The sequence below is a fragment of the Carassius auratus genome, unplaced genomic scaffold, assembly GCF_003368295.1.
Source record: "Carassius auratus strain Wakin unplaced genomic scaffold, ASM336829v1 scaf_tig00217198, whole genome shotgun sequence".
Lineage (NCBI taxonomy): Eukaryota > Metazoa > Chordata > Actinopteri > Cypriniformes > Cyprinidae > Carassius > Carassius auratus.
In genome coordinates, this window is record NW_020528938.1 from 158449 (window position 1) to 174716 (window position 16268).

Sequence of the window (16268 nt, forward strand, 5' to 3'; positions counted from 1 at the left end):
TTAAATTTCTGAAAACTAATGAATGTTTGGTTATTATGATTAGAACTGATGCTGGAAAAAAATCTAAGTCAGTGAAAGTGGAAAAAAATATTAATCAATAATATTTTTATGACACTTTTTTGAAAAGGACATTTTTGTCCTTTATGGGCCTGAGTGGTAGTTTTACTTTTAAGCTGACACTGCAAAAATAATATAAATGCATCCAAATTAATATTGTTGTTAATAATTAACACATCAAAGACTGTAATAGTCAAAGAAAAAAAATCTGCTTAGCATTCACTATATGGAAATTAATAATAATAATTATTATTTTTATTTAAAACAAAAGTGGCATTATGTAGAGAAACCAGCATTTAAAGGGTTAAAATTCTGAAAATTAATGAATGTTTGGTAATTATGAATAGAACTGGCGCTAGTAAAAAATCTAAGTCAGTGAAAGTGGAGACAAATATTAATCTATAATATTTTTATGACACTTTTTTGACATGGACATTTTTGTCCTTTATGGACCTGAGAGGTACTTTTATTTGTTATCTGATACTGCATAAAAAATATGAATGCATAAAAATGTATGTTGTTGTTAATCATTGACATATCCAAGGCTGTAATAATCAAAGAAAAAATGATCTGCTTAGAATTTAGTAAATTGAAAATAATTAAATTTTTTATTTTTTTCATAAAAAAACAACAGTGGCATTGTGTAAACAAACCAGCATTTAAAGGGTTAAAATTCTGAAAATTAATGAATGTTTGGCTATTATGATTAGAGCTTATTCTGGTTAAAAAAATGGCATCAGTGAAAGTGGAAAAAAATATTAATCTATAATATTTTTATGACACTTTTTGGACATGGACATTTTTGTCCCCTATGAACCTATGTGTAACTTTTTTTTAATTGATGCACAAGGGTTAAACATTTGTCAAGTTCTTAAGTTCTTGTAACATGGAGTATTTCTAATAAAGGGTTTGGTGCATTTAGAGAGAAAAACAGCAAGTTTCTACAGGCGTTTTGTCCAGCCCATTCCCCTGTGTGTAGCACACTCAGAGTTGCACAATGTTTTCCTTGTAAAATGGAGTATTTCTAATAAAGTGTTTGGTGCATTTAGAGAGAAAAAAGAGCATGTTTCTACAGCTGTTTTGTCCAGCCCACTCACCTGTGTGTAGCACACTCAGAGTTACACAATGTTTTTGGGGTTTTCAATGGTTTACATGTGGTACATGTGGTGTGGTGGGATGGGAGGAGAGAAGATCTTGGTTTCAGTAGTTAGGGTTTTGGATGAGGTTTCAGAGGGGGGTTTGGTGATTGGAATTGAGGGCTCTTACAGCCTGTAGTGCCCCGCAGTGCTGGTAATGCTCGAGGTGTTGTGACTGACATGGACTAACTGAGATCTTCTCAGTAGAAAGTCCAGGATCCAATTACAGAGGGAGTTATTAAGGCCCAGCAGGTTTAATTTGCTGATGAGTTGTTGTGGGATTATTGTGTTGAATGCTGGCTTCTGGCTTGCACGTGTGATGATGGTCTTGGTGACTATCACATCATCAATGCACTTTTTTGAAATAAGAACTCACAGTTTCAGTGTACTCCTGCAGTTTTGTGTGGTTGTTGTTGGTGGCCTGCTCTTTAAACATGTTCTAGTCTGTGCCAGGGCCATGCACAGACCTTTTGAGGGGAATGTGCTTAAACTGAAGAAAGGGCAACCCTCCACACCCACTCCCACCCCCAAATTAAACGACACAATGTCTCAAAAGCTTTAGATTTATTACCTATTAATAATAATATAGATAATATGAATATACAGGGTTTCAGGGCTTCTTTATACCTTATTACAACAGAAATCTTCTGTGAGCCATGTGCTTGAAGATGTTTATGACTTCACTGTGATCCACTAGGATGTCCCTCTATACATAAAGTTCAGTAAAATATGTTTTTTTGTCAAGTTTTTTTGCATATTTTGAAATATAATTTAAATAATTAACCCTAATAAGGTCTTCGTTTCCTGTTTACACATCTGGTCTTTGGGGTCTATATGACCCCAACAATTGATCGAGAAATTATACAAAAAATATACATTTTTAATTATACAAATAATATATGTTTTTTTTTTGTTTACTTCTCATCTATTCATTTATGTTGTGTTTTGGGAGATATGAAGTACTTTTGTACCTATTTACCACACAATTCCTCAACTACAACATAAGCTTGCTTGTGAAATATTAATTTTTTATGAAAAAATCACTTAAATTATGATCTAAATTTAATTTAAATTGTTTCTGGATATTGATTTGGGTGTTATGTGTAGAAGTACGCACTCTACTGGTTAGAGATAAACCTAAATTCTTTGCAGTTTAAGAAAGAAATAGTTTTGACCAGCAAAGGCAATAGAGAGCCATTCATTTTACTGCATGTTGCCAACTGCTTGTATTACAACTTTTGAAATAAATTTTGTGAATTTATATTAGGAAGGACATTTAAAATAATTATTTTTAGAATAGTAGAATTTTTGTAGTTTTGATGCATTTTTACATGTCTGTTTTTTACAAAATGACACAGAAATATGACAGAAAAATGCCACCTAAAATACACCTAAAGGACAAGACTTGGAGTCAGATTTTAGTTGCATATTGTTGTATGCATTATTTTAATGAACAAAGTGTAAAAATAAATGATTAACTTTAGAATGCAAAATAAATTAAATAAATAATATGTAAACAATAACATTCTGAACACTGAACATAAAAGCAAATAACAAGCTACAAAAAAAAAAAATATGTAAAACAAAATGTAAAACAATAATCAGTCCACGCACATCTGGCACAGGAACACCGTATGAGCAGCACAAATGGCTCTTTTGCAGTTTGTGCAGTGCTTGTCAGTTTTGGTGTCCTTTGCCCGTGGACAAACCTGACACTGTTTTCTTTTTGGGGGTGGATCAGTGGAGGGCCCTGGCTCGTTGGACAAATGCTGTTGTTGTCTCTTCAGAATCCCTGCAGAGGCTGGTGTACGAGGCACATGTTGTCGTCGCTCCATCTGAGGGGACACCAGAGCTTTTCCCAGCTGCTCTAGAAAGAGCCTCCTTTTCATACTCTTCCCTCTGTCCCATGATGGATTGACTTCTCTCCACACCACGAAGACATTTATGGCCGAAACATCGAGGATTGTGGAGAAGACAACCACTGGCCATCGACTAGTCGTTCGCTTGTAGCTGTAGCTTGAAACCATCTGCAATATTTCAAACACACACACACACACGAACAAATTAGTATATCTGCTAGGAAATGAAATATCTATTACTAACTCAGCAACTTTGAAAATTAGCTAAACAATGCATCAAATAATACAATTTGTAAATACCTTGTCAAGGTTGTCAACTCCGACTTTGCAGCGATTGTAGTCCAAGATGATCTCTGGCTTGTTGTCCTCCCTGTCACTGATTTTGCCATCCTTGTGACATGTGCTCATGAGCAGCACATTTTTATGCCTTTTGGGGCAATACAAAACAATAGTGTGTGTTTCATTGAACGCAAAAAGAGAAGAAAACACAGCTCGGTCTCTCGTGGTCAGTAGAGCAGGTGGGAGTTCTGGTTTGTTTTTTCGAACTGTGCCAACCATGGTCAATTTCCTTCTCAGGAGCTCCTGGCCAAGGGCATAGGAAGTAAAGAAATTGTCACACATCACTGTGTGTCCCTGCAGACCAGTGTTCAAATCAAGGACCACACGTATGCCCTGGTTTCTCTCTGGCTGGCCACCTCGAGGTTTGCCGGTGTAAACTTACATGTTCCATGCATAACTCGTTCTGGCGTCACACGCTGCCCAGATTTCCAATCCATATTTCGCCGGCTTACTAGGCATGTATTGCTTGAATAAGCATCTACCTCGAAATCGCACCAGGCACTCATCCACTCATCCACCATTACGTCTGAACCAGGGTTGAACATTAGTGGGAGACGCTCAACCCATAAATCCCACAGATCCCGAATTGGTGCCAGCTTGTCAGTTTCTCGGTGAGCAGGTCTTGTTGCCCTGTCATCAAATCGGATGACTCTTGATAAAGTTTTTAACCTTTTCAGAGTCATTACAGCACAAAAAAATTGCACGCCCAGTTTCAGCCTCCCACAAACTGGACAGGGCCTCATTGTTAGAACGATAAACTCCGGGAAGAATAAGCAATAAATGCCTCAATATCAGTCCAGTCGACATCCCTCCAGTCAGCATCATATACTCGCTTGCCTTCCAAATTTGTCATCTCCACCAAGATTCTTTGGATGCTTGGTGGAAAAAACAATAAAAAAGATGACTTTATGTCCTCTACACGAGAACATGCGTACCTTGTTGGTCCGGGTGTCAGCTTTGTCACACGTGCTGCTGAAGCTCTCCCTGGCCCCTGGGAAGGTGGGGTAGTAGACCAGGTTACTTGCCCATTTTTAGAAGTAAAGGTTTGATCTGCATCTCCCTCCTCACAGTCATCATCCGATTCCTGGTAATCTTCTAACCCTGTGTTGTCTTCAGGGGGCTCAGAGTCTTCAGGCTCAGAGTCTTCTGGCTCAGAGTCTTCCAAGGCATCTTCAGTTTCGCTGGAATCCAGCAAATGGTCCAGTGTCTCGAGGAGAGTGTAGCGCTTTGTCATACTGCCAGCACAGAATGAACTGTGTGCAGGACACCAAAGACCCTCTTTTATAGCCTTTGTATGGGAACAATTCCTTTGTTTTCCAAACACACGTCTAGCTCTTACATCTAGACGTAAACTTTTTACAGTGGAAAAAGTCAGTTGTCTTTTATCTCTGTTTCATCTCTGTCTTGCTCTCTCTGCATGTGAGTGTTCATGTGCATGCATTAGGTCTCACTCACACGTGTTCTGCATTTGACTTCATTAGAAATACAAATTCTCTCTGTGACAGTCACACCTGTGTGTGTCTGTGTGAGAGAGAGAGAGTGTGTGCATATGTCTGTGTGTGTGTGTGTGAGTGAGAGAGAATGCATGTTTGCATATGTATGCATGTGTGTGTGTGTGTGTGTGTGTGCTTGTGTGTGCCTGTGTGTTTGTCTGCATGAATTAGGTCTGACCCTTTTATATCTTTGTTCTGCATTTGTGACTGATTTCCTTTGCCAGTTCTATAAAAATGCTGTGGCAGTACACACATACATATGTGTGTTTGTTTGTGTGTGTTTTTGTGTGTGTGTGAGTGAGCATGTCTTTTCTACATCACATTTATGCTCTAGTAGTAGGCCTTCATTTCTGTGTGAAAATTTTCTGATTTATGCTGTATTTATAGATTTTTTTTGACAAATGAAGAAAAAATATTGAGTTTTTTTCACATTTCCCATTCATTTCAATGTGGGGTCATATTGACCCCGAAGACCAGAAGTGTAAAAAAATTTTTTACATACCTTCAGAACAACCGAATCAAGCCCGTTTTTTTGTGTCTGTGTGTGTAGATAGATTATGTAGGAAAAGTCACAAAATATTATTCCACTCAGATGAAGGGAACCCTTTTTTTTAATCAAGGAAAAGTTGATTGGGGTCATATAGACCCCAAGAACCAATTGAGGGTTAAACACAATTAGAGTCAAAATAGGAGATTATAATGAACTATAGCCATGTCATTACAATATCATATTCAACATGTATCTTCATACCTGATAAAATAAACCAGCTAACTAACTAATATGTACATATTAACAGTGTAAACATGAATTAACCACACAACCATATAATATTATTAAATGTTAACAAATTAAGTATATTGGCAATCATAAATCAAAGACATTTCTTAGAAATATATTTTACCTAGGTGATCATCAAATGCAGTTTCGGGGTTTTTGACCAGCGAATGTGTGCGAATGTGCATTTAGACCGTCATTAACCCATTTTTGGATTTGAAAAGACTTTTTATATTTAATGAAAGTCACACTGAGGAAAGTAAAAAAAACAAAAAAAAACAGGAGAATTATTAGAACATTTTTGGGAGGACTTCAGGTGCTATGTAAATTTAAATTTAAAAATCCAGCAGGCCCTGCCCTATAGCAGCACTACTGTATATAAGGCTGGTGTAGTTTGCTAGAGGACAGCTGGAAAAGAACACTGAAAACATCACAGGTGAGTAGAACACTATCAGTACACTGTTGTCCAAACTGATGTACTTTATTTGTTATTATTAAAAGTGTAACCATCATTGCATGTGCATTACTACTATCAAACAAAACCCTCCCTGCAACGTCCTGGAAGGGTTTGTTCAGGTTAAAAAAAAGTCATTAGGCAAAAGAAATTTTACCTGTTGTAAAATACATTTGGCCAAAATCTCATTTTATTAAAGATGAATTGCTAGGCTGCTGTCTATATTTTCACAGACTATTTAAGTGTAGGCTATTAGCTATGACTAGATGGCAAATGCTAGCCCGCTATCTCCGGTCCCACTTGTCTGGAACCTCAAATATGAGCCTTATACACATAGTGTTTCTTGCGTAAAAAAAACAACGCTGTATTTATTAAAAAAAACGAGATCTTTACCGTTGCAAGACTACATTCAACTGCTTTGCAGGCAAGGGTTGCCAGGTTTTCACAAGAAAACCTGCCCAATTGCTACTAAAATGGGGCACAAAAACCAAAGCCCAATTGCATTCCAGGTGTTAAATATACACGTTTTTTGTCGACGTTCCACTGGTAAATTCGATTAACTGGGCTAAATATTAAGTTGTTGAAGTCGCTTCGACCCGTGGGCTTGGCAACACTGCTGCTGTGGAACTTCAGTTCATTCAGTCGAGAAAGAGGGAGTGAAGTTATGGCATATGGTTTAACTGACAGTTTGACAGATCCAACAAGATTTTAGTCACAAGCTCTGTTTAATGTTGCATTGGCTAAATATTTGTAAAACAGACAGAGTAAAGGGTTATTAATAGCATTGATTTATTGAGAGAGAAAAAAAGAGAAAGAACAGCCCCCCCCCCCACAAAAAAAGGGCACTTCGGAGTGTAAGGGGAAAAAGGGCATGTGTTGTGTTAAGTGTTGTTTCATGTATCTTCCAATAAAGAGACAGAGTTGATAGTGTTTAATGTACGCTTTGAGATTTAGAAGAGTTTGATTTTTGAGTTTTGTTTTTACCATTGTTCAGAAGCAGGAGCGCCGCTAGATTTTCTGTGCCCCCTGTCTAAACTTTAGCCTGAGCAACGATCGCGTTCCCTTACATCGCCCCTTTTCAGAGTAGAGCGTTTGCTTTGGTTGTGTGTGGTAACTTTTTTTAAACATTATGTTGAGATCTGATAATATAACAATTTTGTGTAAAAGATAAATGAAAGTCAGATTAACTAAAAATATAAGTGGATTTTTTTTTTTTTTTTTTACGTGTAACATTATCTTTTACATGTAAAAGTCATGTTTATTCAACAATGCTGAGTATGCTGAGTAAACATAACCAATGTACATTTTTTTCAGTGTACTAAAAAACATTATCTGATTACTGAAAATATAATACAAAATGAGGTGATTGTAAATTCACACCTTCCGTTACAAAAATGTTTAGGCTTATATTCTGTTGATTCTTCTTACATCACATCTTTTCTCATTATTTTAGAGTCCTTACAGTTGGATACTTCGCCATAGAACGTTCATTAATAAAACATGGCTAAAACTACAGGTAAGACACCTTCCAATTTAAACTCATTCATTTAGCCTGAAATGATAGTTCTGTGTAGCGGTGGACAGTACTCAAATGTTTTTACTCAATCAAAAATACATATCTGTTGTGTCTACTTTGGAAAAAGTTTATTACATAAAATTTAGATAAACCATATATTTCCTTTTACTTCACTACATCTCCTAAATACATGTGGTATTTCCATGAAAGACCCCAGGAAGGACACACCCTCAAAATCAACAGAATATCTTTAAACTCTCAAAACTTTTTACGTAAAATGTGGTCTTTTGGTGTGAAACCGTGGCACAGACCTTACAGTTGTGTTGCGTTGGGCTGAATAGCATATATAAGAAGACAGTGCTGCAGTGCATGCTGCTCATTTAGAAACACTGATGGTAGTCTCTTTTTATTTTTAGTTATGTTAGCACATGAATATGTGCTATTTTTAGCTATAGCTGTTCATTGCACTGTTGATTCCATTTTTTACCTTTTTATTTTCTCTTTTTATTGCAGAAACCTGTGGAGAGCTGATACCAGCTGAGTTAGGTACGTTTATACTGAAACAAAGCAAATACAATCACAAAAGTCATCGGTAACACTATAAATCATAATATTTACCTTATCATTACTTAATATCAAGGGCTTGAATTTAATCTAACAGTGGGGGGACAATAAACATAACATTTCTCTTAATAAATATATGTACATAGCATGTGTACATGGCACAGAGACTATGTTTAACTCTTTCCACGCCATTGACGACTTATCTCATCTTTTAGAAGAAAACGCTTCCCCGCCAAAGACAAGTTTTTACGGCTTTCCGTCTTTTCACTGTTAAACACTCGGGGGCGCAATTACATCATCTGAACCAGTACAAGACCTCCAGAACAAAAAAACATGTGAACAGGATGGAGAAACTAGCGATCTCTTATTGTGAACAGATGCATATGATAAATAATAATGTGATCATCAGCAATAGACAGCATATAAATGAAAACTACATAATGTTACGGAGTAAAATGTTAATCCAGGAAGTGGTGTCTGTGAAAGCTTTGGAGGTGTTGATGGAAAACGATTTTCTGGATTTATGCTTTGATCATCGTACTGAATATTATCCATATGTAGTTTTTGGTAAAACATTTTTAGTTTTTCTCACCTTTTTTCTCAATATTATGTATTTTTTTGGAAACCTTCCTAAAATTCAAGTGTTGATTTAAAATAAAAAGGATGCTTTAAGCTAGAATAAAACAGATTTTTTTTGTTTAAAAGTAGAGGCTCTGATCTTCTTTAATATACTGGGGGCCATCAAATTATAAGACTTAAAAAAATTACTTATAATTTAAGCGAACTTAAAACAATCTTCACATAAACCCATTATATGTGATATGTCAGCTGTGCCCTTCAGCTAAAAAAAAAAAATATATCATAATTTAATAAAGTTGAATAAAGATAAAGCTTAAAACTACAGAAGTTATTGATTTCTGCTTTTTAATTTTATGTTTGATTAACAGACCACATCAGCTGGTTATTAGTTTATTTTGGCTTCTACTTTAAGAGATGCCGCTGCTGAACTTGATTCGGATCTGCTGTAAATGTGACGAATAAATAATAAATACTTGAATTCACAGTTTTAAGGCAGCTTTAATCGGCATCTTTTGTTACTTCATGACTTAACAAAATTTGTATTAAGATGATTCTCAGATATGTTATGAAAGGTCTAACGTAAAGAGTTGATACACCATTTTACTTTATGCAATATTGAAAGTGTCAAGTCACGTGATTTGGATCACCCTTGTTCACAGTTGTGGAAGGCTATACTTCATGTTAAGCATAAATATAAAGCCTACTGATAAAGGACAACGTCAACAGTATTGACGGCAAAATATACTATGTTTGACAGGTGCAATATTTGAAAATCTATATTAGTTTATTTATTTATTTTTTAAATTACATTTATATCTGAATTTATGTCAACCAAATAGTGTACTTCGTAACAATATTTCATAATCATAGACTTTAGTTTAAACTCAGTAAATATAAACAATGTATTATTCATGCATTTCTAGGTTTGTATAATAAGCTGCTCAAGCAAGCTGCAACACATTTTAACTTAACATTGTAGCCTACTTTTCTTGTTAGGATCAAACCATTAGCTATTGAATGCCAACGGGTGTTAACCATCACAAATGTTTCAAATATTTCAGAGACTGTCGATGACAACGCTATAATGAGAGCAGATTTCATTCAGGAGCTTCTTCCATCTGCGGAGCGAACGGCTCTCCTTTATCACCTGACTTTCCTGAGTCTGGGAGGATTCCCAAAGCTGGAGCGTCTGATCAGAGATCAAGCTATTGAAACACAGCTGCTGTTTGGATCCTCCGAAGCCCTTCTGCTGAGGGTATGAGGCATAATTAATCATACACACAAGCTAAAAATTTAAGATAATTAAATAATTAAATATAAACACCTGACATAAACATGTCAGCTATCAGTCTTGATTTAAATGTTTATTCAAAAAGAGTCTTTCCCCCTTTAACATTTGGATTATGTGGGTGCTGTGATTAACTTTCAAAAGATGTTCTCTGTCACTGTCTTTAATCAATTCTGTGCATGATTGTATAGTAGGCCTAGTTAATGCCAAATGCACTGTAATATCTTTTATACTGAACGTTACATTTTCAAATGTAAATGGCAACGTGATCGTTTTATAAAGTATGAGTTCACATGTGTTACGGCTATCGTTAAGTTTTCGATGGGAGAACCAGCTGTGGTGTGATGAGGGGTGAACGCAGTGAAAACTTTACAGTAGATGGGGAACCGATTGCTCCCCGTGACATCTTGTATCATCATGTATCATTATGATCTATGATACTTAATGATACAAACTGGATTAATGACAAAGAACTGCACAGGTGCAGATATTATAACATTCTATTGATAAACACACAACTTGTCCTCTGTTTCTCGCTCTGTGCCGCTGAGGTCTGTGGACTGAAGAATGCACAGAAAAACAGGGAAAAGCTGATCGAATGCTGCTGTCATTTTAATTTGAAATTTAAAAATTTAAAATTTAAATTCAAAATCAGCAAAGAAAGATTCACAGATAGAGCTTCAGTCCATCACAGGAAGGAAAGTGCAGAGAAGGCAAAGCTAGAATACCATGGAACTGGGTGGACAAAATTTAGAAGCAGTCTAAAAACAAAGTTGACCATGCATGAAGATAATAATAATAATCTTAAATGTGTGACTGCTTTGTATCACAAGACAACACAGCAACACGCAGCTAGCAGAAGAACTAAAGAGTACAGGAACACTGGACAATATTTGGACTCAAACTTGTCACAATGGGCTAGAACAGGTAGAGAAAAACTAGAAAATAAGAAATGACCACCATTAATCATGACAGAGTCAAATAACTTCAGATTTACTACACTGTTATGATTCACTGATGTTTTTAACTGTATATGGTTGTGTAGTCACTGTGGATTGTCATGACTTACTAGTCTATCACATGATTAACTTACTGATTTATGTTGTCTCGTAGTGTGTCGGCATGAGCTCCAACCTGGTCACCTCCCTGTTTCCGATGTTGAAAGCAGCTGTGGAGAAGAACAAACCTGTTTTGGCAGTGAGGTACCTGATGAAAGCCAAAGAGTGGATCGCTGACATCATAACACAAGTGGATGACATTGTGAAGAGGTGAAAATATTAGTAATATCTTATAGCCAACTTAATTCAAAGGGGAAACACCTCGGTGATTTTATAATTGCAAGTAAATTTGATGTCCAAAGTTATCTTTTGTTGTTGTTGTCTTGTTTGTACAGATGGTGATTATTTTTAAGTATTTAAATAAATTGCTATTCAGGGCCATGGACCACAAGATGTTTTTGGTGATAAAAATAATATATATTTTGTAAAAAATGTTCAATGTATATAGGTATAGATACTATAAAAGTTATAAGTGTAAAGTTACTGTTTGAGCATGAAAAAAGAATAATAGGGAGGTCTTCTCTACATTAGTGAGCACTCTTCTTTTTGATTCATTTAGAAAGCGAAGACTGCTGTATTGATCAGAGATGCACAACAGCTCCTGTAGAAATATTTTAGACCCTACCCTGAAGTAGGAGCTAATTTAGTTCCTCCAAACAGAGTTCCTAGAAATAAAACCGTTCCTAGTTCCTGCGGTGCAAACACGACATATACTGGGAACTTCCACCAATAGTTCTAAGAACTATGAAAAGATTCCTCCAGTGTGAAAGTTCCTATTGAACTTTTGTATAGAATTACATTTGTTCAGTGTCTTGTCTTGTGCAAATGAAATCTGGACCACATCGCTGTATTCAGTTATTTATTTTAAATGCACTGTATTTTTCAGATATGATAAACACAACGCAAGTGTGAAAACATGCACCAGTGACGTGTATCAAGAACAAGCAGAGACCAAAGAAAAAAAAGAGAAAAAATCTGATGAGATGAAGGGTCTGGAGGATGCTCTGAACAAGCTCCAACTGGATCTGAAAAGAGTTGTCGACAAAGTGGAGATGAATGAGAATCAAATAAAAAGAAACACTGATGAACTGAACAGCTTCATCAGAAGATTTCAGGAAGAACATTGCCACTGGACTGTGAAGTTACTTGCCTTTTTTATAGGCTATCCAGATGCTATGAAGCAGCCTACTGCCATCGCTCTGGACAGAGCACAGAAACAACTCGACTCTGAGAAGAGCCTTCTACGAAATGAAGAGAGGAACATCAAAACCAAGCAGCTTGATCTTCAGCTGCAGCTGGCCAACTGTAAAATACGGATGGGTAAGAGTCTCTCTATGATTTTATTGTTACAAACATACAGTAAATTCATCTGTATGCATGATATGCTCTTGACATGTTCTTCACAATAATCTCTCATAAATCATTCCAGGTGAGATTCCCAATCCTGACAACCTGACGGAAGTCCAGCTGTGTCTTACTCAAATCCAACAAATTCTGGTTGATCTGAAAAAGTTTTGGGAGAAGGTGGATGCTATTCTGAAAACGCTGAGAGATAAAACCTTTGCTGGGGAGGAAATGGTTGACATGGAGGACATGAAGTATGAGTTTATAAAGTCCATTGAAGATGCAGCAAAGGTAAGTTAGATGTTGAGCAAATGTTCCTGATGTGATTTGATTATGCCTTTCATGAAATCTCTTGAGTTCTCACTTTTTTTAATTTATCCATAATATACTCTGATTAATAGTGTACAGCTGATGCTATATTTTCCAGGATCCCAAGCAAAGAGTTTTGTAATCTCAAGCAAGATGCTAGTGTCTAATCATTGAAAGTTATTACCATCTTAACTACAATCAGATGAGGAAGCCGTGTGACTTTAAATTCTGTGTGACAGAAGAAAAAATATCAAAATAAATAAGTAAATGCACAGTTGTGCATAGCATGGAGCCCTTAAAAGAACCGGCTGGTTCAGGTCAGAAATGACAGGGGAGATAAACAGTATTGTAACATTATCCATGTTTATGATTTTATTTTATTTACATGTTTATTTATCTTATTTGCCATTTATTTGCATATGCAAATGAGCATATTCATATAACCTCAAGACTGAAAATCTATAATTCTGTAAATTAAATACAAGACAAACTGTAGGAAATGGTATTGTATTGGGTCAGATTAAAACCATCTGGTGACAAAACACAGTCAAGTCAGATAAAATCATATAGTGGCAGTAATGCCCAATATATAGCTATAATAGCTTTTTAGGCACCTGTTTTGTGTTACGTCTACATTTTATCACAAGTTACACACTTTAATATTCATGTAGACATTAGTACTACTTTTTTTACAAGTAGCCTAGTAAAAATATAGCTTTATTCTGGAATTTCTAGGCTAACTGTACATTTTGGAGGCACCAGCATAGACATTTCTACTGCTTTTGAGTTATTTAGTAAGAAAAACCACAGGTGAATTTCCAGCCTAATTCTCAATCTATCAGCTGTAGGACATCAGGCTCCTGCTCTAAATGAATAAACAGATAAAAATAGGAGGGGTTATTTTCCATTGAAATAAAATTGAGGTTCAATATCTGGAGACTTTGGATGACTTTAAAAGTTTAAATTGAATTAACTATTTAAAATCATCATGAAAAAATGTAGGATTTATTTTTTTGCTTTTTAGATTTTTCCCCATGTATCATTACAGGTTTTTTTATTATTATTATTATTATTATTATTATTATTATTATTATTATTATTATTATCAGTGCAGCTCATTATTGAAGTTGAAACTGGTTCAGTTATGTCTGTGTATTTAATATAATATATTTTAGTAAATGTGATTAATGGTGGCATGTCTTTATCTTTCAGTACTGGAAGAGATTTGGTTCGAGTTGTCAGAAAGCTCAAGGCGTCTTCAGTGTTCAGTCTAAAAATGCATATAAATTCCTGGAGATCAATCCATCTTCACTCTCTGAGGAGGAGAGGAAAAAGCAATACTTGTCTATCACAGCGAAGCTGAAGAAAATCAATCCAGATCCGCCAGCAGTGACACCCTGAACTGATGCTTCCTGAAGGCGCCTTACACAAATCAATGCATACAGCTTCTCTTGGCTTTTTTTTATTTTTATTCTTTTTAATCTTTACAACTGCCCTTGAACATGTTTAATTACAGTTCCACATATACAACTTCTTTAATAAGATGATGTTAGGAATTTTATTTAGATCAATTTATGGCCATTTCTTTCAAAATCGCTTTGCATTTTTATCATGCTGTATACAGTTCTTGTGGTCTGGTCACTTGATTAATGTCTATGTCCCACAATAAAAACAAATGAAACATCATTCATTGTAGCCAAATCCTTCAAAAAGCCATTTCTAATGCTTCGGTTCACAATACATCAGGTATCATTACAGTTCTGCTTCCATCCATATATCAAAAGAAGAACCATCACTTCTACCACAAAAGACTGCTTTTTAAGTTATCTTCCTGATGTATCCAAATTCCTTAGCATATCCAAAACCTCAGAACAACTTGATGATGTAACAGAAACTATGGACTATCTCTTTTCTAGCATTTTAAATATAGTTGCTCCTTCAGCTGGAAAACAAAACTAGAGGTATTTCGTATTGCTTGGCGGGAAAGTAACCTATCCTACAGAAAAGCATTAAAAACTGCTAGATCCAGTTACTTTTCTTCTCTTTTAGAAGAAAACAAACATAACCCAGGTATTTATTCAATACAGTGGCTAAATTAATGAAAAATAAAGCCTCAACAACTGTTGACCTTTCCCAACACCACAGCAGTAATGACTTTATGAACTACTTTACTTCTAAAATCGATACTATTAGAGATAAAATTGCAACCATTCAGCCGTCAGCTACAGTATCACATCAGACAGTGCACTATAGACCCCCTGAGGAACAGTTCCACTCATTCTCTACTATAGGAGAGGAAGAATTGTATAAAACCTGTTAAATCATCTAAACCAACAACATGTATGTTTGACCCTATACCATCTAAGCTCCTAAAATAGGTGCTTCCAGAAGTCATAGATCCTCTTCTGACTATTATTAATTCCTCATTGTCATTAGGATATGTCCCCAAAACCTTCAAACTGGCTGTTATTAAGTCTCTCATAAAAAAAAAAAAAAACACACAACTTTACCCCAAAGAAATGGGAGCTTTAGCCTAAGTTCTGCCAGGAAGACTCAATCACTTCGTCACTAATTACCTTCATCATTATCCAATCACGTCTTTATACTCCTGTATAAAAGATCGTACTTACACATGTTTGAGTTCGCAGATGCTGTTGCGGCCTACAATCAAGCCTACACGTATGGTTCGCTTTCTAATGTTTTTCCTTCCAAATTCTGTGTTTCCTATTCTAATTTCGACTGTTTGCTCCTTTCGTCTTTAATTTTAAAAAATCGCAATCTTAAAATTTCTCTATTCGCAGACTCCTTGCCAGCATCCAATTCTACGCTAAATTTTATAATCCTAATTTTCAAAGCCTTTTCTGAATATTCCTTCTATTACTACTTAAGGGGTTAGCTAAATCTTCCAACAAAATTAAAGACAAACGTCTGCCTATTACCCTGCCCATATTGCAAAAATTAATTACTTCCGTCTGCTATGGCCTTCTTATTAAGTACCTCAATATTCTTCTCGAGGCAGCGTTTTATCTGCCTTCTACGGGTTTATGCGTCCAGGGGAATTCACTTCAAAACTCATCAATTTGATCCTGCTCGCGGCATTTCCTTTCCATTCTACGATTCGGACCTAAATTCTTCTCACTCTTCCTCAAGCGATCAAATCCGATGTGCAAGGTTCTGGTGTCACCTTAACAAATTCAAAAATCAATAATAAATTCTGTCCCTTCTCTGCATGGTGAAATTTCTTAAAATCAGACCTCAAACTTCTAAAAACGCACCACTCTCTAGTTTACCTAACGGAGCACTCCTTTCCAAGGCCTGTTTTAGAACTCACTTAACCACTGTTCTCAAAAGCTGCAGTCTATCCCCCTCTCTCTATACTGGCCATTCATTCAGAATTGGGGCAGCTACTTCAGCAGCTGAACGAGGCATCTCTACATCAGCTATTAAGATCATGGGCAGATGGTCTTCCTCAGCATTTGAATCATACATCAGACCTG

At 35.9% G+C, this 16268-nt stretch overlaps 1 protein-coding gene and 1 pseudogene across 1 annotated transcript; one reads left to right on the forward strand and one right to left on the reverse strand.

Moving 5' to 3' along the window:
• Window positions 1–2794: 2794 nt before the first annotated feature.
• On the reverse strand, window positions 2795–4625 carry LOC113100214 (piggyBac transposable element-derived protein 4-like; annotated as a pseudogene).
• Window positions 4626–6074: 1449 nt separating this feature from the next.
• On the forward strand, window positions 6075–14424 carry LOC113100217 (uncharacterized). The gene is made up of 8 exons (XM_026265006.1): window positions 6075–6095; window positions 7567–7629; window positions 8143–8175; window positions 9834–10027; window positions 11174–11328; window positions 12005–12438; window positions 12548–12753; window positions 13984–14424. The coding sequence occupies exons 2-8, from the start codon at window positions 7614–7616 to the stop codon at window positions 14170–14172; spliced, it is 1227 nt and encodes a 408-aa protein (XP_026120791.1). The 5' UTR covers window positions 6075–6095; window positions 7567–7613; the 3' UTR covers window positions 14173–14424.
• Window positions 14425–16268: the final 1844 nt, after the last annotated feature.

Bases quoted from the DNA above. Each gene is read 5' to 3' on its own strand.
- LOC113100217 (XM_026265006.1), top strand. The intron at 10,028-11,173 runs GTATGAGGCATA...GTTGTCTCGTAG, and splicing joins CCGAAGCCCTTCTGCTGAGG to TGTGTCGGCATGAGCTCCAA. The intron at 12,439-12,547 runs GTAAGAGTCTCT...AAATCATTCCAG, and splicing joins CAACTGTAAAATACGGATGG to GTGAGATTCCCAATCCTGAC.